Source organism: Lissotriton vulgaris, chromosome 6, assembly GCF_964263255.1.
Source record: "Lissotriton vulgaris chromosome 6, aLisVul1.2, whole genome shotgun sequence".
NCBI lineage: Eukaryota > Metazoa > Chordata > Amphibia > Caudata > Salamandridae > Lissotriton > Lissotriton vulgaris.
The window spans coordinates 1,228,334,479-1,228,359,155 of NC_141694.1; the positions used below are offsets into that span (position 1 = coordinate 1,228,334,479).

At 46.4% G+C, this 24,677-nt stretch overlaps 1 protein-coding gene across 1 annotated transcript in view; it reads right to left on the minus strand.

Moving 5' to 3' along the window:
- Positions 1–24,677, minus strand: part of SERAC1 (serine active site containing 1) — a 293,263-nt gene that overhangs the window by 62,399 nt on the left and 206,187 nt on the right. Inside the window, exons 11-12 of the mRNA XM_086927320.1 lie at positions 21,396–21,496; positions 3,342–3,439 (exon numbers count right to left, since the gene is read on the minus strand). Of these exons, the coding sequence (XP_086783446.1) occupies positions 3,342–3,439; positions 21,396–21,496 (199 nt within the window). The remainder of the gene's footprint in view (positions 1–3,341; positions 3,440–21,395; positions 21,497–24,677) is intronic.

The following is a 24,677-nucleotide window of genomic DNA, read 5'->3' on the forward strand; positions in this document are numbered from 1 at the left end:
ATCCATGCATTCTTTCATTCTATATTCGCTAGCCTGTTTGGCGGATTTCCTGTTTTTCTGGCTTTGGCTGCAGGCGTTCTGGTGATATTTTACTTTATAAAACATGGATGCCCATCCTGCGCAAGATAACGCTCAGCCCCTACTGATGCAGTTTCGCAACCGGATGCTTGATTACTATGGCTCCTTGCCGCTTGCGACTTTAAGCACGGCTTTTGGATTATCGTTCAGATTTTCCTATTTCACATGTGTCCAGCCCGTGTTTCATTGCCTGAGCTGTGATTTCGACTGGGCCATTGATTTGTGTCTCTGTTTACCGACTTCTCCTGATGTCGATTTTGATCAGCTGATGAACCCCGTAGTGGCTCACGAGTTGGTCTGTTCTGGCGAAAGGGTTATGGCTGTGACAGCGATGCATGGACTAATGGGTCAGTGGGACATATTCGCAGCGGCGCATGACTTTCTGGCACATAGTGTTCTCGAGAACCCACGGAGTTGTCCTCTGATGTTGCTAGAGGAATCGATGTTGGAGGAGCACGTATGTTCTTTCCCATTGCTTAATTGGATGGCTGAACTGTTTTCGGATGATGACAGTGATTTCATGTTGGAAGCTGTAGCTACCTATTTTGCATATTCATTCAACCCATGAGTGACTTTGAAGACTTTCATTATTATGGCACGTGACTTTTTAGTCATTCTGAATGGTGCCTTTTTCAATACGAACATTCGATTTTCATATGTTCTGGGCCTATGAACTGAGAGTATGCCTTAAGTTCGACTTTTATATTTTGTGTGGCCACTATAGGCATTCATACATATTTTTGTTTTTAAATTTTACATACATTTGCATACATTTAGCTTGGCTCAATATCATTGAACTCTGGTTTCATGTTTTACCTTTCATATGGTATTAGCTTGTGTTTTCTCCTTTTTAAACCGTCCTCGGATCATTGGGGGGGTGTCATATGGTTACTACGTTTCTATATATTGTGTTAAGTAGCATGAGCTTATTAAATATTTAAACACAATATTTTCTTTCAGCTTGAGTTTGCACACGACACCTAATTGTTATTGTAGCTTTCAACCTAGACGAAAGATGTGGTTTATTGGAGAATAATATGTTATTGCTCTGGTATCAGTCGTGCTTGGTACACTTGGTACAACTGTCTGTACACCGAGAACTGCACACTCTAAGAATAACCTAACACAAGGTTGCTGAAGGCCTGATCCTCGCACCACGTTAGACATAACACAAATAATGTTGCTGCCAACATTGGGCTCTACGCGGGTTTAAGATACAGTTACAAGGAATGAATCAACACACTTGATGCTTCGCATGCAGAGAGCTGGTAGCTGTTGATGTGATCTCCTCCTACTGAGAATTAGAGGTATGGGTCCGCCCTGCTAGAACCCAGATGAGACCTTCTTAGAAATAATATAATATGCTAATCAGGGTGCGCGAAATATAGGTGATACAGAATTCTACAGATTTTTGCATCATAACATGCTATCACCTTTTGCTTATTATGGATTAGTGACTATGCTGATAACTCTGATTTTTATAATATGTATGTTGATATTATACAAGATACTGCGTTTGAGAATGTTGCATTGAAAAATAAACATTTCAAACTTGCACGTGTGTTCTTTGCCTCCCAGTTTCGGTTTGTAATGATTATATAACGAAAGAGTGTTCATGTGTTCCACGATACCTGAGGTATTCTAAGTTCATGTTCTGGATTGTCTAAGTCATTGGTAAATTATTACTACCGATGAGACACTGTAGCTAGCTTGGTAAGGGGATTTCTGAAACAAAGGTGAGTTTTGGGTCACCCTAACTCACCCAGGTTCTAGATCTCTGTGCACAGTTCTGTGGGAGAACGGAAACCCTGCTACAATAGGTTATGAATCATAAAATAGGGTTTGTACATGTAACAACTCTTTTTAGAGGTGGCAAACGGCCCTACTTTCCGTTTGCCACTGCTAAAAATGGTCATACATCTGGCTCTAAAGATGAAGAACCCATTTAAGGGCAAAATGACCTTCACAGTGACTCTATTACAGACAGGCACAGTCCTATCATCCTCCTCTGGGTACCATTCCACCAAGCGGCAGGACTAGAACAGAGTAACAGCTGTGTGATTACAGTATATAACAGGTGGATTATGCCACATGAGGGCTCCCTTGAAGGCGTATGCACTATTAAAAGTTACCGTACTAAAACAAAAAAGGAGCCAATCTCAGTTTTGTTTCGCTAATTGATGAGCAGGTGGTGGTAGAATTTGGATAAAGGGAGAGAGCCCACAGCTCATGAGTATCAAACACCAAAAGGCAATGTTATCCTATGGAACCCTGTCCACAGGGAACAATGAAGTATCCAGGGATTCTGGCCTTGTATAGGGGACGGAATTAATTTACAGGGGCAATGACCAACATTTCAGGTTTGTCGTCTATCAGAAAAGGTCTATTTATGCAATGTGATGCATTCTGAGGATTCTCAGATTGGTTTTATAATTTTAGGTAAATCTGAGTTTCATGCATGTATATGTGGTGACTTATTTTCGAATGTCAAATAGATAGGTCAATGGAGCTTTATAGCAGTTGACGCGTATGGATACCTGAGAAGACCCTGCTGACCCCACATGTGATGTTGATGGTTATGGAAAATAGGGGGACAGTTTGACTTAGGATGTGCAACTTTGCAGGAAGAAAAACCATTTCAACACTGTTCTGCCGAAGTATGCAGAGTTTGTCATCTTTTGAGAACATTCTTGCCCAGTTTGTTGAATGCAGCTGGGAGGTCTAGAAAAATGATGGCGGAAGCAGTACTTAGGACACAAGAGAGGGGTAATATCGACAAACTCTAAATTTCTTAATTTAGGAAGCAGACAAAAATACATATGCCATTCCCACTGCTGTTTCTAAAGTCTGGATGATCTTCATGCCTTGATTGATTGTTTTGTGCCAATATACAACTGTGTGTATGTAAAAAGATGCCATGCACAATCATTCTAAATCAGATATCACCATTTAGTGTTAATATGTACATCAACTGTCCTTCTGTGGAGAGGATGTGGCCTAACAACTTTAGCGGCCAACTTTGACGCTGGGGAACCAGGTTCGAGTATGGCGGGAGTGATTCTGGGCAAATCACTAAATCTCTGTGCCCAAAATGAATTGGTCTGTCTGTAATGCAACTGGTGGTCATGTAAGTGCTCTGATACATTTGGGTCGAGTTTGTGCTATATAAAACTGCAACAAAAAATAAAACATTCCCAGTGCTAAGGTACAGCAAAAGTCCAACAAAGAAACAGAAATAAATAAATGTTGTGTAAATGTCTTACCACCCATACTGTGCGATACCCATATTACCGGCCTTTCACCAACGCCTGCTGCTTTTAATTTGTTTAGAAGTTCATTGCTTCTGTTAGGGATGGATTTTCTAGAAAAAGGAAGGAAGGTGCTACTTAAGACAGATTGTTAATGACACACATTCAAAAATACCAAAATAAGAAAAATACAGTCAATCTCAATGAGGGTGACCCCTTTGAACACAAAGTGCCAAGGAGTACTTTTGCCTCACCAAATCTAACTGTCAAATATTATGCCTAGTAGGTACATCACAGCTCCTAAATGCTGTAAACAAATAGAAGCATGGTTATTTTACAATGATGCACTCAGATGAAGCTAAGTTGTGGCAGCTCTCACAAGTGTTACCATGAGGATATTAAATTAAGAGGTGGAATTAGAGTACAAAATAACTGAGGATACATGAGCACAAATAGCTATTTAACAGAAACATTGACACTCGAGAACGTCATCAGATATTATCTTAACATATGAGAACGTACATTCCTTCAAATGCTTACAGCGAGGAGTTTGGGAAAAAGAAACAAGTTAGATGGCTATATCTGAGTACTAAACAATACTAGACCAGTGCTGTAACTTACCATTAAACTAATTCAAGATTCAAAATGGTGTGATTTTAAGAGACCCTAACTAATGCCAATGTCATACCATAGCCCTGTAGTACGAGTTGCTTACCTTCCGTAACAATGTATCTGGTAGAGACGATTCTAGCCGCAGATTCCTTAACGTAGAATTATCCCCAGGCGTGAGACTGGATTCGGAAAACTTTTTGCCACAGCATCCCTGCGCGCCGGGGAGAAGGCATCACGCAACTCCGCCCAGGTGTCGTAAGCGTACGTGACTTTAGCGAGGTCACATAAGTCCCACCCCGGCGCGCCTATGTCAGTTTTCTTCGAAGAACTTTTCGGCGCTACAACGTGAAGCCATCAGACAATACTGTGGGAGTATGGGAACAGAGTGCGAAAAAGCTGAAAAATTGGAAAAAGGAATGGTGATGAACAACACCATAAGGAGAAGTGCTAAACAATGTAGTACCCAAAGGCAGGGAAAAGAAAAAAGAACAGAGAGCAGTCCTGAGAAGAAACCCTGCCAGTACGGAGACAGCCCCCCTTGGAGACAAGGAACATATGGAAAAATGTCATGACAACATGTAGCAGGACTACAACCCACACCAATAACAATGAAGGGGAACCAGTACGAGACAAAAAAGGGACGACAAACCACAAAGACAGCCCCATCACAGGGTGTGACTACCCCCCTAAGGAACAAAGGGGAGAGGCACAGCCAAAATACCCCAAACTAGAAGATAGCAGAGGGGCCAGAACCCTTAGTAATAAAGGGGAGGGGCGAGAGAAAGGTAGACCCCAGCCTGGAGCAAACAGAGCAGAAGGGCGCAGAAGTACCTATAAACCCATCCTCCAAAGTGCCAAAAGAAGAGGAAAGGAACAAAGAAACAGGACAAATCATCCTGTCAGAAAGAGAAAAAGAAGCACTCACAGAAGACATAGCCACCCACCGGGAGGCAAGTGCAGAAGACCAAACCAAAGGTCCTAGCAGTACGGGGAGGAAGGGCGGTCCGTGAAGGAATCTGTGGCTAGAATCGTCTCTACCAGATACATTGTTACCGAAGGTAAGTAACTCGTACATCTAATAGAGTCAACTAGCCGTGGATTCCTTAACGTAGAATAGATACCCTAGCCATACCCACGGGTAAGGAGGGTCTGCGAGAGGACCCCACAGCCTGGACATAACAGAGGGTCCCACAGGGGATGAGTCCAATGGACGGGGCAAGGAGCCCTGTCCCCTAGGCAAGGGGAACCCCTACAATCAGAGGACCACCAAAGCCAAAGGGGATGCGGGAAGAATAAAAGAAGAGGCAGCCCATTCACACTTCGCAGAGAAAACAAGGGCCAGGCAAGAGGAGGCCAAAGCATCCCACGCCCATACAAGTCAACAGAACCTCCACCCAAGGACTAGGCAAGGAAGAAAAGGACAGAGGAAGAAGAACAACCTCGAGACTCCAAGGAGACGAGGTAGAACGAAGACAAGCCCTTCCACCGTGAACACACCCCGTGAAGAGGGCAGCTGAGCCTACCACAGCCAGAAGTCAATAGACCAGACAGAATGACGCCGACAGCATTAAAGCAGGTGGAAGCAGAAATGTAAACCGGGGTCACCCAGGAAGAACCGGCAGGCTGCTCCTGAAAGAGGGAGGAACACAAAATCCCTCACAGCCCTCAGGGAGGAGAGGCAGAACCGAGTGCAGGGCTCGATGAAAGAAGTGGACAAGGCAAGAATGGCCGACTCACCAGAGTGCCCAGAAGGCACATTGAAGCAGAAAAACAATACGCCGGCAAGCACAGCCAGAGGCAGAGAACCCACAGGACAATGCACTCAGGGCAAGCCGGACCCCAGCCGAAGACAGAGAGCAGGAAGGCAAAGAAGGGCCCGGACATGCCTCAGGGAGGAGTCGCCCACAATAAAAGAATTGCACCTGCAACGTACTGTAACGCCATGGAGAGCAGAGGCCCGAAGGTGACCACAGCTCCCAAGCACAGAACAAGCTATGTAACAGCTATCACTACTCCAAATAGGGTATGTTAAGTCCCAAGACATGAGAACCCTCCTAGGAAGAAACTTTCGCAGCAGAGGACAACCCCCCGCAGAAGACTTGTCAAGCAGCCAAAGAGAAAAAAACAGAAGGCCTAATCTCAGGGTCAACCTGGTGTAGATAACCCAGAGCAAAACGCACAGTCAAGAAGGGACGGCCAGCAGCCAACAGAACCACAGCCCCGACAAGAGGACTCAAATGCACATGAGCAATACCAAAGGGGATGATGGACGGAGTGTTGAACAATGCAAGCACTCACCCCAGTCAACTGCTCTGGGTTTAATCTATCATCATTCTTAGCTCACTCCGCCACCCCAGTTCAGACATGGAAATATGCAAATCAGTCTGACCCTGTGCCTCATGGGAACAGTCCAGCCCGAACTGCCAAGACATGTCTTCCCTGGACCGGAAACAAGCATCCTGGACCGCTGTCATCAGCCAGGCTAGCTTGAATCCAGTGGCAAAGTGAGCAAGGGACCCATGTCTGCGCATACCCTGCCAACTTAGGGCGAACAAAGCAATACCAAAGGGGATGATGGACTGAGTGTTGAACAAATGCACATGAAGCACACAGATCACACAACTGGGGCGGCTCGCCCCCAACGAAAGAACAACTCCCAAAAATCAGGTCAACTCACAGGTCACTGAGGGGGAGAGGAAGGTGGAGGAGGAGGCCGAATCCCCGCCAAGAACCTCTGGATGGCAGAGTCTGCAGGGGCGTGGAACAAAAGACTGCCATCGAAGGGAAGATCCACCAGTCGTTCCCGAACGTTTTCCGGGAACACACTGTCCCGAAGCCAAGCTTGGCGGCGAAGGGCAACCGAAGAAGTCATGGCACGACCAAGCACCTCCGAGATGTCCGGAGCGAAGAATAAACGCCGCCAGCTCTCGGCCATCCAACACATGGTGCCGCAAATCAACACCAGCACCCTCCTGAGAAGCGGCAGACCCAAGGGACTCCGCCGAGTCCCACAAGCAAGAAGTGGCCTTAGCCAACACAAATAGAGTGTTAAGGGCCCACAGAGCCGCACTGGTCGAAACGAACATATTGCACCCCAAGGAGTCCAGCCAGCTGGCCTCCCATGATGGTGGGGACAACAGAGGCAGCAGGGAGGGAAAGGCAGTCAGCAAAAGGGGGTTTCTGGCAGAGGGGTGGAGGGAAAGACACATGGGGTCCCGTGGTGCTGAAAGGTGGCGGTGCAGAAGGTATTGGGGCACCGGATCCCCCATGGCGGGACGCCCCCAAGTCCCCATCAGAGAAGAATGGAGCGACCCCTCAAAGGGAAGCAGCAGCTCTCTACCACCAGAGCCCTAGTGGAGAACTTCCCGAAGATGATCCGTGGGGAAATGGGCAGCCGGATCTCCCATGCACAAAATACCCACAACCGTGGAAACAGGCCGCACCCGAGTCCGTAGGACCCCATGGTGGGAAAAACAGCTCCTCCGTAGGCGACGGCTGCAAGCTAAGGCGGCCATCCCCTAAGCCAATCGGAGTGGGAACGGGCCAGGCCCGGAAAGGAGGAAGAGGGGCAGAGGAGTGGGGGTCCTGTGGCTCCTCTAGTGAAAACCGCGGCCGCGGCAATGGTGAGGAGCCGTCCTTAATGACGTTGGGGAAAAGCCATGACGCGGCAGCCCGTCTCCGGCGAGGACGACACCAGCAGGCGCCCAACCTCCGGGGAAGAGGAGGCGTCCGAAGACGAGTCTGCGCCCGACGCCTGCCCAGTGCCATAGAGTACACAACCTGAGGCAGGACGTTATGGTCGTCCAGCGCCAAAGGGGACACCGCACAGGCCTCATTCACACCACACGGCACAGGAGACCGGAGCTGGGTCAGAGCCGAGGCGGCTAAGGGACAGTTCCGGAACGGCGCCGACTTGACCTCCGACGAGGCAGCCGCCTGCGCGGAGGGACGAAAGGGACCCGGGGAGTGACAAGGAGTCCCCCACCAGCCTCGACCCGAGAGGGGACGAGAGGGGCCCGCTGACCCCTGTGGCGTCGCCAAGGCCGACTCTACCTCCGACGAGGCAGCCGCCTGCGCGGAGGGACGAGAGGGGGCCGGGGAGGGACGAGGGGACCTCCGCCAGCCTCGACCCATGATGGGACGGGTGTCCGTCGACCCCTGTGGCGCCGCCAGGGCCAGCAGCTGCCGGCGATGTAGCGGCATCACCTCGGCCCCAGTCAAGATCGCTGCCTGTCCATAGGGCCGAGAGGGGCTCGGGATGTGACCCGAGCCCCGGCGACCTCCTACGACACCACAGGGACTCCTGCGGGAGTTTGCGGCGAAGCAGAGGTGCCGTGGTCCGAAGGAGGGAACCTCGAAGGGCCGCACCCCAATGGCACCACATACTCCAAGCCTGGATCCAAGCCGGCCGGAGCCACCGTCGACGTCACGGAGGGCCCCGCACACTGCAAGGGATCCATTGACATCCCAGGAGGGGAAGGAGGAGGAGGAGAAGCCAGTGATGCCTGCAAAGCCGCCGCATAGGTCTCCATCTGGGCTCTCGACGCCCCCTCACCGGGAAAAGGTGGATAGGGGGGATGATACAGGGGCAGCATCACCCGCAGAGAGCCCACGCCCCCAACAGGCCGGAAACCAGCCCTCGGGGACAAACTGCGACACTTACCGACAGGTGAGCAATGCTCTTGCGGCTTAGGAGAAGGATGAGGATGACGACGGGGGCTTCAAAAACCTTCCACAGAAGCTGATCAAGGAGACAAAGCCTATCTGGACATGCGAGCTGAGAGAAGTTTCACCTTTCGCTCCCACCGCAACTTCGGCTTCAACTGTTGGCACGCCTTGCAATCAGTGGAGCCGTGCTCTTGCCCCAAGCACCAAATGTAAATGAGGTGAGGGCCTGTTGTCGACATAAGGCGTCCACAAGACGAGCACGTCTTAAAGCCCGAAGGGATCCGCACACTGTTCCCACAAACACACGCAAAAGCGAAAGGAAAAGGCCTGAACAGGCCCGGAGCACGAATCGGAACGCGGAAAAGGAAAAAACTGATGTAGGCACGCCGGGGTGGAATTTATGTGACTTCGTTGACGTCACGTATGCGGACGACGCCTGGGTGGAGTCACGTGATGCTGTCCCCCCGGCGCGCAGGGATGCTGTGGCAAAAAGATTTCCGGATCCAGTCTCACGCCTGGGGATAATTCTACGTTAAGGAATCTGTGGTTAGCAGTCTCTATCAGATATTCAGATTTCTTCAAAAGCACTCTCCAAAAACGATGAGAGCTCATTGAGAATGCAATTACTCTAAAGATTAATTTGTATATGTAGGAGCCTTAACACAGTAATCTACCATTAAAGTCAAGACCATGGCAGAATCAATGTGCAAGAAACCTAGGACCAGATGTAGCAAAAACATAGTTGCATAAAGCGGGCGCAATTTCCATATCAACGGGTTTGCGACCACAACCTTATTTAGCAATCAGATCTATGTACATGCACAAAATAAAGAATAGGAGTAGATGGCAATCTCACAAACCTCATTAACATTCATGAGGTAGCCGAGAGGAGTAAACAGGCTGAGGGAAGTACTAAGGTGGCTACTCTATAACACCTTGAGACTTCTGAACTGTGACAATATGAAATGAGCAGAGCACGGTGTGAGGGTAAAATTTAAACCAAGTATCATTGGATTAAATCATGCTGTGCACAGGTTCTGAGCATTATTTGGAAATGTGTATTACTGAAATGCCAATAAAAAAATATTTTTATAAACATTCATGAGGTAGGTTGCAAAACAAACTCACTCTGACTGCCATTAAAGGGTTGGCAGCTAGCTAGGATCAGAAGACCATATTGTCTGTGATTGCCTTTAATTAAAATTTACTTTTCCTTTTTTTTTTTTTTTTTTTAATTCTGTCTGGTTTCCTTAAAGTAAATGGTGCTTTGTTTATAATAAAAATATATATATTTTTTTTAAAAGGTTTCGGTTTTAAAAAAATCTTATTTGAGAATTGGCAGTGGTCCCCTGGACCACTACCTACTTCCTAACGAAAAAGTTACTTACCTTTGATAATTCCATTTCTAGTACAAGCTTTAACTGCAGATTTCTCATGTGAATGTTCCCCTGGCGCCAGATTAGATCAGGACATTTTTAAGCGATTCTCTCGACCTTCGTAATGTGGCATTGTGTGGTTCCCTCCCACCTCAGATGTGATATCAGGTCCCCTATATGTGCGCCACGTCCGTGTGCTGATGTCACTTTCTGATCTTTATCTATGGAAATCAGATTGAACAGCGTGATGATCTTTTTAGGTTTGGCATCTTATTAAAAAGACTTAGTGAGTTGATAACACAGAAATGGAAGGAGGGTGGGTCAGTGAGGAATCTGCAGTTAAATAGAGTCTCTACCAGAAAAGGCATTACCAAAGGAAAGTCATTTGTTTTTTTGGTTCAGATTGCTCACCTTGTGAATACATACCAAAGTAGTACACCGCCTACGGTGGTGGGTTTGTCAAATGGCTCAAACCAAGAAATCCTACAGGACAAATTGAGTGAAGGGCCCTTTCCGCCAGATTTGGCTATCCAGGCAATAATGGTTTGAAGAGAATTCTATGGCGCAGCCTGGAAAATGTCCGGGACTTGAAAATCATGCAGTAGTGGTAGTAGCCATCATTCTGGTGAAATTAGCATGCACGCCTTCTGGGGGCTGTTTTTTTGTTTATCCCATATCAGGCCTTGATGCATAGCACAATCTATCTTGAGATGACCCTCTGATGCACTGGTTTCCCTTCTCTAATACCAGAGAAAGAGATGAAAAGTTAGGGATCCTGTCGGTAGTGTCTCGCTCGATCCACACAGAAACAAAGTGCACATTTAGGGTCAAGGCAATGAGGCCATCCATCCTCCTTGGAGTGATAAGGCAGTGCATAGAAAGCCAACAAGGTGATTGATTGCCTTCTGTGAAAGGATGGAGGAATTGTGAAAGATAAACATCTGGCCATAAATATTATAAGCAGTAGTTTTCCTGCTATAATTCAACATTATCAATGTACTCTAGAGACAAATTACATTTCTGAAAAACAAAAAATTCAAACCTAGCTTCAACATCAACCTTGCTAATGTGAAAAGGCTATGGTGAGAAACTGGAAAGGTGCTGGTGTAAAACTGAAAGAAGAGAGGACAAAAGTCATAGTAAGATCCCCCTGTTGGGCTGTCAGAGAGCAGTGACAGACGTAAAAACTGTCTATCACTCAAACGATAGAAGCAATAAAGAAAACCAATGAGTCATGAAGATGAAACAGAAAAATGGCCAAAACCCAAATAAAGATTGAGGCCTTCAATGTCACTCATTTATAATGATCCAGCTCAATGTGACTCTTCATGATTCAGAGTTCAACGTACTTAAGAATGCGCTACGATGTCATGGAAATGGTGGTCAGGGCTACACACCTATGAATATCATAGTACAGGTACCTAACAGATAAAGAAACTTAATTCAGATATAAGGACTTATCAAACAAAATCTTTTTTCAACAGAGAAAGATTCTGGAATTAGAGGCTACAGGGAAATCCATTAAATTTACCTCGACCAGCTAGTAGGCTTCCGAACAGCGAGCGAGACCAGATGAATGCTAATTAACTTTGCAAAAGTTATCTAGTATGCTGACGTTAGCCCTGCAATTCTGATATCAGTGGATCCTTCTGTGACCTACAACTTGTGGGACAACAAGATACCACTTAATTTTTTGTCAAGACTTGAGGCTCTGATTATGATCAGTCTCCTTTAATGTCACTTCCACAGCAGCACAATAACATAGTAACAGAACATGAAACGCCATAATATTATATAGCTGTTGGAATGCAGCCGCTCTCCGGTCCAGGCCAGCACTCTCCCCAGCAGCGCCGCCTCTACACCTCGTCGCTCCATCCTCTGTGCCTCCTCTAAGCAGGGTTCGTGCCTGCATCCCGCACGCAGCCCCGCCGCTTTTTATTCCTACCGCTGTCCCCACCGCGCCTCCGTATCCCCGCACTGTTCTATATCTGCCTGGGTGATTGTCTTTTTCGTGGTCTTCCCCCTGTATTTGTGTGACTGTATTTTTAGTTGCCCCTGCTTTATTTTGTATCCGTGAGTGCTGAGTGTTGTTTTTTTTCCCGCGCTGCTGCCGTCGCCCACCGATCGAGCCCGCTCCCGCCCCCTACCTCTGCTCCCGCCCCCTTCCCTTCTTATGGCGGCCACATGCAGCAGGCGCACCTAAGGCAAGCCCGCCTGCATCCGTCCGCGCATGGACCGCGCCCAGCGGCAGACCCCCTGGCTCCCGCGAGCACCACAACACCGCTACGATGCCACAACCCTCCATGCGCTCAACACCAGCCGATCCAACACCTGCTTCCAGGCCACCCCGAAACTCACCAACGGACCCTTCACCTGCTGAAACTGCAGCTACACCAGCAAGCGCACGCCCTGTCTATCTCAACACTGCCAGCCACAACCACCTCAGCTGTGTACTACTCAACACCTGCTCAGTCCACAAGCACCCCGTCGAACTCTGGGACCTGCTCAACTCCTCCTTCCACGGCAGTCGCCTTCCGAACAGAGACCTGGATGAACAACTCCACAGCCCCCGACATAGCCATAGCCATAGCCATCTCGGACGGCTACAAGATCACCTGCAGGGATCGGAACAACAACAGACCAGGAGGAGGAATCGCCATCGTCCACAGGAACACCATCAGCATCTCAACCAACACCGAAGACTCCCTCAACATGGCCGAACACCTACACTTCAAGATCCACGTCGATCACAACACCACCCTCAGAGGAACACTTGTCTACAGGCCTCTGGGACCCCGACCACAGTTCAGTGAATCCATTGCTGCCCTCATCAGCACGCACGCCCTCGCCTCCACAGACTACATCCTCCTCGTAGACCTGAACTTCCACCTCGAGAACGCAAGCGACAGCAACTCCACAACGCTGATCGACAACCTCGCCAACCTTAGACTCAAACAACCAGTCACAACACCCACCCATTCCGCCGGCCACACGCTCAGCCCCATCTTTTCCGCCAGCGACCACGTCAGCTTCAGTCACACCACCAAGCTCCACTCGACCAACCACCACTGCATCCATTTCTCCTTTGAGAAACACAGCACACACAACCAACCACAATGTATCCCACACCGCAGCTGAAAAAAAATCACTTCAGACAATGGATCGACGACTGCACCAACACCCTCGCCCCGAAAAGGAAACCCTCCAACAGGCGCACAGACATAAGAGCCATTTGGTTAAACTCCGACCTCCAAAACTCCAAGCACACCTGCAGAAGACTTGAGAAACATTGGCGCAATGACCAGACACTAGACAACCATGAAGCCATCATAAAAGCCAGACGCAAACACCACCAACTCATCCGATCCACCAAAAAACTCCACCAAAGAACGCATTGACAACAATGCACACAACAGCAAAGAGCTCTTCAACATTGTGAAAGAACTCGCCACCCCCAGCTCCTGATCCAATGACATACCGCCATCACAAGAACTCTGCGACTCCCTGGCTACCTTCTTCCACCGCAAGATCGCAGACATCCACAACAGTTTCAACACCCAGATAGCGAAAACAAACGCCATTACTCCAACTCCACACCCACCAAGCACATCAACCCTCTACTCTCCTGGGACAACGTCAACGACGAAGACACCATCAAAATCATGAATACCATCTACTCCGGCTCACCCTCCGACCCATGCCCCCACCACATCTTCAACAAGCTCAATCATCGCACCCCAACTCAGGAAGATCATCAACAGCTCCTTTGAGACCGCCACCTTCCCAGAAAGCTGGAAACACGCTGAGATCAACGCCCTTCTCAAAAAAAAAACAAGGCGGACCCAAAGGACCTCAAGAACGTCCGACCCATCTTCCTGCTCCCGTTCCCGGCGAAAGTCATTGAGAACGCCGCCAACAGGCAACTGACCCACTTCCTGGAGGAAAACAATGTCCTGGACTCCTCTCAATCCGACTTCCGCAGAAATCACAGCACCGAAACCGCCCTCATCGCTGCCACCAGAACCATATTGGACAATGGCAAAACTGCTGCCCTCATACTCCTGGACCTCTCGGCCGCCTTTGACACCGTCTGCCACAACACCCTGCGCACACGCCTCCATGACGCAGGGATCCAAGACAAAGCCCTGGACTGGATCACCCCCTTCCTCACCGGCAGAACGCAGAGAGCCCGCCTCCCCCCTTCAGGTCCGAAGTCACTACAATCGCCTGCGGCTTACCCCAAGGTTCATCCCTCAGCGCGACTTTTTAACATCTACATAGCACCGCTCGCAACATCGTCCGAGCACACCACCTCAACATTGTCTCATAAGCCAACGACACCTAGCTTATCCTCTCCCTCACCAAGGACCCGGCCACCGCCAAATCCAACCTCCACGAGGGAAGGAAGGCCGTCGCAGAGTGGATGAAGAATAGCCGGCTGAAACTGAACTCGGACAAGACGGAGGTCCTCATCCTTGGCTCCACCCCCTCCTCATGGGATGACTCCTGGTGGCCGACCACGCTGGGTGCCGCCCGACACCTACCGACCAGGCACGCAACCTGGGCTTCATCCTGGACTCAACGCTCTCTATGACCCAGCAAGTCAACACGGTCTCCTCCTCCAGCTTCAACACACTCCGCAAGATCTACAGATAGATCCCCACAAAAACCAGAAGAACGGTCACCCAAGCACTCGTCAGCAGCAGGCTGGACTAAGGCAATGCCCTCTACGCAGGAACCATGACCACACTCCAGAAGAGACTCCAACGCATACAAAACGTCTCTGCGCGCCTCATCCTTGGACTCCCTTGCCACAACCACATCACCACCCACCTGAGAGATCTGCACTGGCTCCCAGTCTACAAGAGGATCACCTTCCAGCTCCTCACCCAAGCTCACAAAGCTCTTCACAACACTGGACCAGCATACCTCAACGAACGACTATTCTTCTACACCCCGAACTGCAGGCTATGTTACTCCAACCTCACACTCGCCACCGTCCAACGCATCCGCCGAACGACCACCGACGGAAGATCATTCTCCCACCTCGCAAAACATGGAACACCCTCCCCATCCATCTGCGTCAGACCCAGGACCTGCCGACCTTCATGAGACATCTCAAGACCTGTCTGTTAGACCTGTAGCTGCTCCCCCTCCCTCTGCACCTAGAGACAGTCACGGGTGAGTAGCGCGTTCTACAAATGTTAACTGATTGATTTTAATGCTGCTTCCCATAAGCTCCTCTTTTTTTTTTTTCTTTTTCTAATGGTCTATTTGATCAAATTGTGGCCCAGTTTGTGAGAAATTTGGAGAAAGGTCTTTAGGGCAGTTAAGCATGCTCTATGTAAATACTTGTTTATTTTGTGAACGAGCATAATCGGTTTGTTTTTGTTTCAATCTTGTATGAGAGATTTAAATGATCGAGAGTGTAAAGTCTCTTCAGACGCATTAGGAAATTAGCTTTTTTGGTTTGTAAGTCAAAGCCGCTGCAATTTACAGAAATGGACAGTGATTAGACTGAGGTTAAGCCATCTCGCTAGCAGTAGAGCTGCTGTCGACGTTTTAAACAGCACGCAAGGTCATTTGTACTCAACGCTGGGACACTTCTTCATAGCAATGAGCGGAGCCTGTTCTATCTCTGCCTAGTGAGTGCACTGAAGGATGAGTGCTGTGGGCTCCTGATGCATGCAAGAGTAGTCTGTTAAGGTCTTACAAACAGAACTGGAATTTTGTGAAGAAGCCGCCATTAACTTAGGGTCATTTTGGGGAAGCTAAGACCCTAACCTGGTATTTGTAATACCACAGTATTTGTAAAGGGCAAAGTAATCACCCCCTTAAGGGCTCTCAAGGCGCTGTGGGCCGTTGGGAAGATTAAGCAAGCTATTTCCCAGAGTCACATGGTGCTGGGCTGAGCTGCTGCTGGAGCCGGGGATCGAACCGGGAGCCCTGTGCTCACGAGTTAGCCGCCCTGACCGCTGCGCCACTCCTCTTTCACCTCTTGTCCCATCACTGCCTAGGGCGTGCACAGAAGAAGAAGGAGTGTTGTGGGCTCCTACCGTGGGCAAGAGGAGTCAGTTAATGTCCTAAAGATAGAAATAGGGCTTTTGTGAGTAACCAGCTATCTACCGGTGGGCCATTTTAGAGAGGGTTAAAAGGCAGTTTACAGTTTTCTTCTAATTTTTTTCAGGCCGAGAGGTTCACAGGTCTTACTTAGGTTAGGAAACTGCCCATAGTGAGAGAATTTAGAGGGATTGTACATTTGAGATGGACCCTCTTCCTTTAACTAGCAGGTTGACTTCTGATGATTTAAGGAGTTGATTGCGAATGATATCAGGCAGGTGATAGCTGAAGAGGTAAGTTTTCCAAAAATATGGAGTCAAAGATTAAGAAGTAAAAGAGGATGAATAATGTGGATAGTTGTGAGGTGGAAAAATAGGTTTCGTTATCAGGCTCAGAACAAGAGAGTGGCAATATGGGAAAGAAATGTAGGTGAAGTGAAAAGAGTCCATCAACATCTCGGAATCCAGCAATTCAAACGTTTGCTAGAAAGTATTACTTGATAAGGAAAAGATATTTCTGCTAAACGCGGCTTGCTGTATAATATTAAATCTGCCTGTGGGCAAGGAAGGATAACAATGGAAGTCACCTTCTGGATCTAATGAAAAAAGTAATGAAGACAATGTCTCCTAGAAATGTGGATGATGACTCTCTGCAATGTGTGTTTGTTTTGCAGGACACAAAAGATTTATATATGGATTTATTTGTAGAAAGCATGATGGATACTGAGGCAGGCACAGGGGGTTATTAGGGATCCTTTGGGTTGTATGTTTTAGACTAGGGAAATTCATCATCACAGATGAAGATATTGGTGGCCTATGAACAGTTTCCTTATTTGGAAATGTGAATTCTGCTATCACAGTTGAGAGAAAAAATATTCTGATTAGAAGTGCTCCCAAGATGGTGGATATGGCTATAGAGGAGGATAGTCCAAAAGCGCAAGATCTTTTATTTGGCGATAACTTCCTCACAGAGTTAGGAAAATAGGCTGCTATCTTCAGAAGTCTGGACAAATTGTTGAGTACTATGAAGAAAGTCTTTTCATGGAGTGTTATTTGACGGGTCAGGTGAGAGAACCATCATATATTCTAGAATGAAAATAATCCTTACTCAGAAACAGAAGAGACCAAATCCAACATGTATGGATCTATATGAACTTTCATCTCCAAAAAGAATAACCTGGGTTTAGCCAGAGAGCTGCCCTATGACTGTTCAGTATTTACAAGTGATCCTCGTAACATGCAAGCCTAACCCAAGTTATTGATCACATTCAAAGCTAGACGTATGCAGAAAATCTCTGATCTATTTTGAGATTATGGTTGTAGTTGGAAAATTAGACAACTGAGGTAGTTTAACAATTTACCAGAGCCACAGTCAGCAGAGTATGCAGAAGAGCTCTTTAAATTGATAAACAATTGAAGTGGAGTATGCAGTAGCATGTTACTAGTTGCTTCACCCCAGTTTATAGGACACCCAAATCAGTATGAAGAAATAGAAGCCTTGAGTTTATCTTCAATTAGGATCTTGCTTTCACCCAACAAATAAACAGTTGTGAAACGAGAGACCACGTTACTAGAAAGAACCTCAGATTATGCTGCTTTTTCTCCATTTCTAAGGCCAAATTCAGATTATCAAACAGATATAAATCATCCAATCACAAGCCCCCATTTTTGGAATGTCTGGAACCCTGCTCTCTGGTATGAACAGAACTAAAATTCCCACGCGATGGACCTAAAGACTTTTTCCAGAAAGCCTTTCCACTAATATAAAAACATCCGGGACTCTTTCAACTCTCCATTAGAATCAGAGAATTACTCCTCAGACTTTATGGAGGCACCAGATTAGCGGTTCGGCACATCATTACCAATGCAAACAGATGACTATCTTCTGTCCACAACAAGACAAAAAAGTGATGGATGCAATGCTCAAATTAATCTATAATCCTGCCTAGCTGGAACTCTTCAAACAAGTGCAACTTGCTTTTAGTGGCACAGTGAGGACAGGACCCAGATATGTGCATAGCCTTTGCTCCTTGGGCGGCACGATGAATATAAATAAAGTGATAGATGAAATGCTCACATTTATCTTAGCGACTGGTAATTAATCAGGCCACATCCCAGTACATCATTTTTTTTGCCTCCTATGATACCGCGGATTAGACTCAGCCATATGCCAATCAGCTTTAGCCCTGCTCTAGCAGGAACAGTTCAGCCCTACAGCAACAGGAACAGTCCAGTCAGCCAAGACAGACCATCTCTGAACCAGAACACAAGCAACTCAAGACCGTGTACGGCCTTCTGTCCACCAAACTCTTACACGTACTGACAGAAGACGTACAAGTGAAAAAGTCTTCACATCTGGTTTATGGTAGTTCTCTCAATGGCTCACAAAACAACGTGGTAAGAACCAATAGAACAAATAAGGTTAAGTAACTTACTAGTATTTCTAGTTTCCATCAAGGAGATCATCATTACATTCTTAAAGCAAGTATACGTTCACTTATGTGTGGGATTGGTGTCATTTTTAATAAAGATATATTTCTCTTTCCAAAAACAAATAACCTTATCTATTGAAATTGCACCTTTTATTCGTTTTTAGTAGCAAGAATAGACCAGAAAATATGTGTGGCCTTGTTTTCAAATCTGCAATATTACTGTGGAAAGGTAAACACTGTAAAAAGGGTCAGGAAGCTTCAGTAAAACGATGTACAAAATGTAAGGCTCATAATGATCTAAAGCGCCAGCTAGGTCTTAGTTACAACTGTTCTGCTCCCCTCTTGTTTATGCTCTCCTGGCTTTAAAACGGAGGTGGATGGTTTGCGCAAGAATTAAATGAAGATCTCCATCGCAGAGAAAAAGGATTAAAAGTAACTTTTCTGTCTCCATCATGGGTTCCTAATTAGCGCTTATAAACACTCGAATTTAACTGAATGCTCATCCGACAACACCAAGTGGTGGGAAAGTTTATAGAAAGATCTATACATGCCCCAAACAGGTTCTAGAGAAAGGATTCACCAACGTCAGTGTCTGATCTAAATCAGAGTCTAGAAACAAATGTTTGTAAATGGTAAACGACTCATCATGTGGCCATACTGACGATGTAATTACCAGCCTTTTTTTTTTTTTTAATGAGTTGAGCAGCAGCTCCTTTTTTGTCCTCCAGCTCATTAGACTTTTGACTTAAACAAAGAAAGCCATAGCTTTCTAATAACATGTGAAGATTCAAGCGACTAACCATCTGATTATGGATTATTTAAAAATTGTCTGTTTGTATAAAAAGAACTATAATTGAAAAAGAGTTCCTTATATTTCCGAATGTCCTTGACACTGATTAGTTACAATAGAAGAGCTTTCTCCACAACCATGGGCTGAAGTAATGTATCTGCCAGAGAAGATTAATTACCAAACCCAAATGTAGGACAAGCCTTTCAGTGTGCATGGAAACTGGCTAACCTTCAGACGTAGAGAAGCCATAACACCTGATTTAATTCTGACTGATGTAAAAGCATAAATGCTTCTGTACATAAAAGATGGTCAAGGTCAGACATATACGTATGTTAAAATAAAGAGCCAAAAGACATAAAAGGACTACATCCAGTGCTCAGAGGTGAGGGACATCTTCTGTACGGAGGGGGTTGGTCAAATGTCATATAGTCATGGAATGACTTAAATACAGTGATAGTGAAAACTGATGTCTGAGAATATATACCCATATAGCTGTAATAGAAAACAGTAAACCAGGCCTAACCTGGTAAGGAACTACAAACTAATCCAGCCTTGCAAAGAGCAGCCATCTTGCCCAAACTCTTCCAAATCAATGCACAAAACCATCTACATAAAGATCCTTTGGTGTCATGTAGAATGTTCATAAAGTCCAGAAGCAGATTCAGATTGACATCCTGTAGTTACGCTGGAGCCAGGCACAGAAGTGTAGAGAAGAAAGGCTGTCTTCCAGAATACTCAACCCAGTCCTGAACAGGGGATCTGGTATGCACAGCCATCTCTTATATGGCATAGAGAACATGGTCCAGCAACCTGGAGTGGCAGTGGCACCTTATTATGATTAGGATCACCCTCATTTTTGGATTCTTTCAACTCAAGAATGAGAAGTGACCGAATACTACTAGTGAGAGCCTTGTTGAGAAAAATACCTGATCAGTCAATCAAAACATATGTGGCCTTTGAGTTGTATAAGGGTGTAACTGCATTTAGTTATTTATTGCAAAATAGCTGACTTTAGAGTACTCTCCTGAACAACAGTGGAGGACATTATGGTTTATGACCTATTTGCTATCTTCTGAGAGAAATGTATTTAAAGCACTTGGTTTGTGACTAATTTTCATCTTCTGGTGGAAATCTGAAAAAAGCATCTGCTTTTTCTTGAGAGGGTCCTGGATCTTGCTCCTCCCTAATTGCTGAAATAGTAGTTGTGGGATGGATTGTCTATTTGCACCATTATTGTCTCCAGAGGTATTGAGGGAAGAAAGGATTTGAGCGCTGGGTGTACCTCCATGCAAAGTGAGTCAAAATCCCATGTTGGAGCAGCACTGTGCAATCCTATTCCTCATGCCATCATTTCCTGGTGTACTGGACACGTTTCCTGCAACCATATCCTGAATCCATTGACATGAGCTTTACATAATTTTTTTTAGTAAGCAATCTGCAAGCAGAGTACTTGACTTTGCTGGAGATGGAGTGCATCCATATTGGTGCATTTTTTAATATAGGTGACTAATGTCCCTGTTTCCAGGCTGTGACACACCTAGCAGTTTGAGTGGTGTAACACAAAATGAGGAGCCCCCCCTGCAGAATGTGATCAGGGACTCAAAGTCTCATATGTCTTAGAGATATTAATTGGCCTTCAGCTGAACAGTGTCCCCTCTTGAATGATTGGAGCACCCTTGAGGGTTGGGGCCCCCTCTGCGCAGCTAGGGCTGCAGGGGTCTGTATTACACCTCTAAGCAGTTGGTAGCAGATTATTAAACTGATGTGGCTCCTAGGCCTTTTTAATAGACACACGGTGAGAAGATGCCTATTAAGTTGAATTAGTCTCTTTTTTTTCTTCCCTCACCCCCAGAACTTTAAAGTTTTTCAAATACATGTTAGTAAAACAAGTCACTCAAACTTACCATGCTTAAATTAAATTGCAAAGAAAAAACTAAAAGAAAAAAAAAGTACTGGAAAATGCCAACTGGCTGAAGGTATGGCAGGACTTTGCTTTTCTAAAAACATGTACATTTCACTACTTAGGAAAAACAATTGGCCACTTGTGTTCTCCATACAACCAACCAAGCAAGATTACAAACCATTTTACAAATTATTTCTTTCCTTTCAAATGTGTTCTAATATTTACGTACCTATAATTTTCATCTGGGCACCTTTTTTTCCAATCACTGAGATGAGTGTCATATTCCACGGAGACAATCCTCAAAGAAGGGATGTCGGCAGCTAACCACTCCTGGAGAAAAGACAAAGCAACTGAAACAAAAGATGCTGTATCTATCGATGTGCGGAAAAAGTATTTCATCCGGAAGCTAGACATCTTAAAACAGACATGTAAGCACACAAAGAGGTTGTAACTATTACATAAATTACTACCAACACAAACTTGTTTGAGCAGGCATTTTAAAAAGCGCATTTAACACAGCAGGTAGCAATTAACAAACTGCTCCATACTCAGGTACACACACATTCATATACTGGCCATTGCTAGTTGAACTAGTGCAAAGCAAGAGTGTGACTAATTTGAGCTCTATTAGGGTGAAATGGAGGACTGCGATTAAGGAGGGGTTAAATCAGTGGGGGGGGGGGATGTGCTGTATCACAAAACAAGTTTCTATCAATAATTGGCAAAATTCAACACACTTAAATCACATACTTCGTGACTTACATTTCCTGCAGATTATATAGAATAAAACCCATCTTTATCAGGCGACTGTTCCAGATGTTGGACGGGGTATTTCTGGATTAGTGTGTTAAACTGTTGATGAGAATATTTTGATATCAACACTAGTATGCTCATTGTGTGTTTGACTGTTAACTATAGATCAAAGATTTTCTTTTTGACTGGCTAAATTTCATGACAGAAGGAGAGTTGTAATGTGCTAGATGATGGGATCCAGATTTGGCATCTTTTGCATGACTAAGGGCCATGCCAATACATAGTTAAATAGAGGGCACCTATTGTGAATTTCTGGTTATTACATTTTTTACCCGCTGTTGTTTACTTTAACATATACCGTTTTGTACTCCTCTTTCACCCACATATGGTGTTGCCATTTACTTAAATTCAATACTGGCTCCTTACTTTTAATAACTGTACTCCACTGTTACATTGTTTCATTGCTGCCTGTTCTCCCTACGGCACATTCCTGCATTTTTTTTTTCCGGCGCCCCGCCCACTGCCTCAGCGGCCCTCCCTCTTCCTAACCTTCTTAATAAAGGCCTCAGCGCAACACCAGTGAGCAGGCTTTCTGCAATAACTCTCCTACAACCTTCCTGTGTTTTGCTTGTTTGCTTGTTTTCCTTTTTTTAGCTGCTTTTCTCTGATTAGCCTAGTGACTGTTAACAGTAATTTATTTTTCTGTTGTTGTTATTTACTTTACTGTCTCTTTACTTTTTGTACTCCTCCGTCAGCCACATATTTTGTTGTCATTTACTTTATCTAAATACTGTCTCCTTATATTTAATGGCTGTACTCCTCTATTAATTGTTTCATTGCTGCATTTCCGCCATACACTGCATTCCTGCTGTTTTTTTCCTGCTGCTTCCCACCGCCCTGCCCACCGCCTCAGCACCCCTGCCGCCTCCCAACCTACTTAATGGATGTCGTAGTGCGGCAGCCTTGCCGGCGCGCCGTCTGCTCCTGGACCGCGCCCAGCTCCAAAATCCCTGGCCCTCCACCACCTGAAGATATACCGCAATCGAGCTCAGAGCCCTGGACCCCGCAACAACAACTGCTGCAGCACCTTACCTCTATCCACAACCGGACCGTTCACCTACCAGCACCGCATCTTCTCCTGCAACACCGATTCTCTGCTATGCCGAACCAACTCTACTGCCTCCTCCTCAATGTACAATCACTCTGCAAACACAGCAGAGAGATCTGGGATACCATCACCTCACTTACCCCTGACGTCATATTCCCTACTGAGACCTGGCTCAACCCCACTTCCATGCCTGACATCGCCGCAGCAACAACGGGTGGCTACGAGATCACACACCAAACTGCATCAAGAAACACAGAGGTGAGATCGCCATCATCCACAAGGAAGCCATTCTGTGCAACACCACCAGAGACAATGCCGCCCAGGTCATGGAACACCTCAACTTGCAGCTCCAAACTGACAGCAAAACCACCAGAGGCACCCTCGCCTGCAGACCCCAGCACTGTGGTGGGCTTCTACTATGACATTCCCAAACTCATCGCCCTGTTTGCCATTGACTCCAAGCTCTACATCTTTCTCGGAGACCTCAACTTTCACCTCATTGATCCCAATGACACCAACACCGCGCACTTCCTGGAAAGCATGAGCAACATCGGCTTCACCAAGATTGTCACTGACCCCACACACATAGCAAGGCACACACTCAACCCCATCTTCACAGCCAGAGACAGAGTTAAATATTACCATGTCTCCAAGCTCACCTGGACAGACCACACCATCGTCCACTTCACCATCTATGGTCCCCCCGGCACTACCACCAAGCTATCCAGTACACATTACTGCTTCTGGAAAAAAGTTTCTTAGACTCAGTGGAATGACGTCCTCGCTGCCTCCCACCCGGACACCTCTGCAAATCTAGAAGAAGCAATCAAGAACCTCTCCACTTGGATCACCCACTGCACCAACTAAAACGCCCCTGTCAGTTCCACCAAATCAAAGAAACCCTCCAAACTAGTCAGCTGGTACACTGCAGAATTAAGAACGGGCTCCAAGCTCTACATCTTTCTCGGAGACCTCAACTTTCACCTCATTGATCCCAATGACACCAACACCGCGCACTTCCTGGAAAGCATGAGCAACATCGGCTTCACCCAGATTGTCACTGACCCCACACACATTGCAGGGCACACACTCAACCCCATCTTTACAGCCAGAGACAGAGTTAAATGTCACCATGTCTCCAAGCTCACATGGACAGACCACACCATCGTCCACTTCACCATCTATGGTCCCCCCGGCGCTACCACCAAGCCATCCAGTACACATTACCGCTTCTGGAAAAAAGTTTCTTAGACTCAGTGGAATGACTTCCTCGCTGCCTCCCACCCGGACACCTCTGCAAATCTAGAAGAAGCAATCAAGAACCTCTCCACTTGGATCACCCACTGCACCAACTAAATCGCCCCTGTCAGGTCCACCAAACTCAAGAAACCCTCCAAACTACTCAGCTGGTGAACTGCAGAATTAAGAACCACCAAACACACTTGCAAATTACTTTAAAGAAAATGGTGCACCACCAAAGAATCCACAGACCGAGCCACCTTCAAGACATCCCTCAACCATTACCACCATCTCATGAAAGAGACAAAGTGAACCGCCCACACTATCGCCATCTCCAACCACAGCAAAGAACTCTTCAATATCATCAGAGAGTTCTACAACCCCTCATCCACCGGATACACCATCACACCC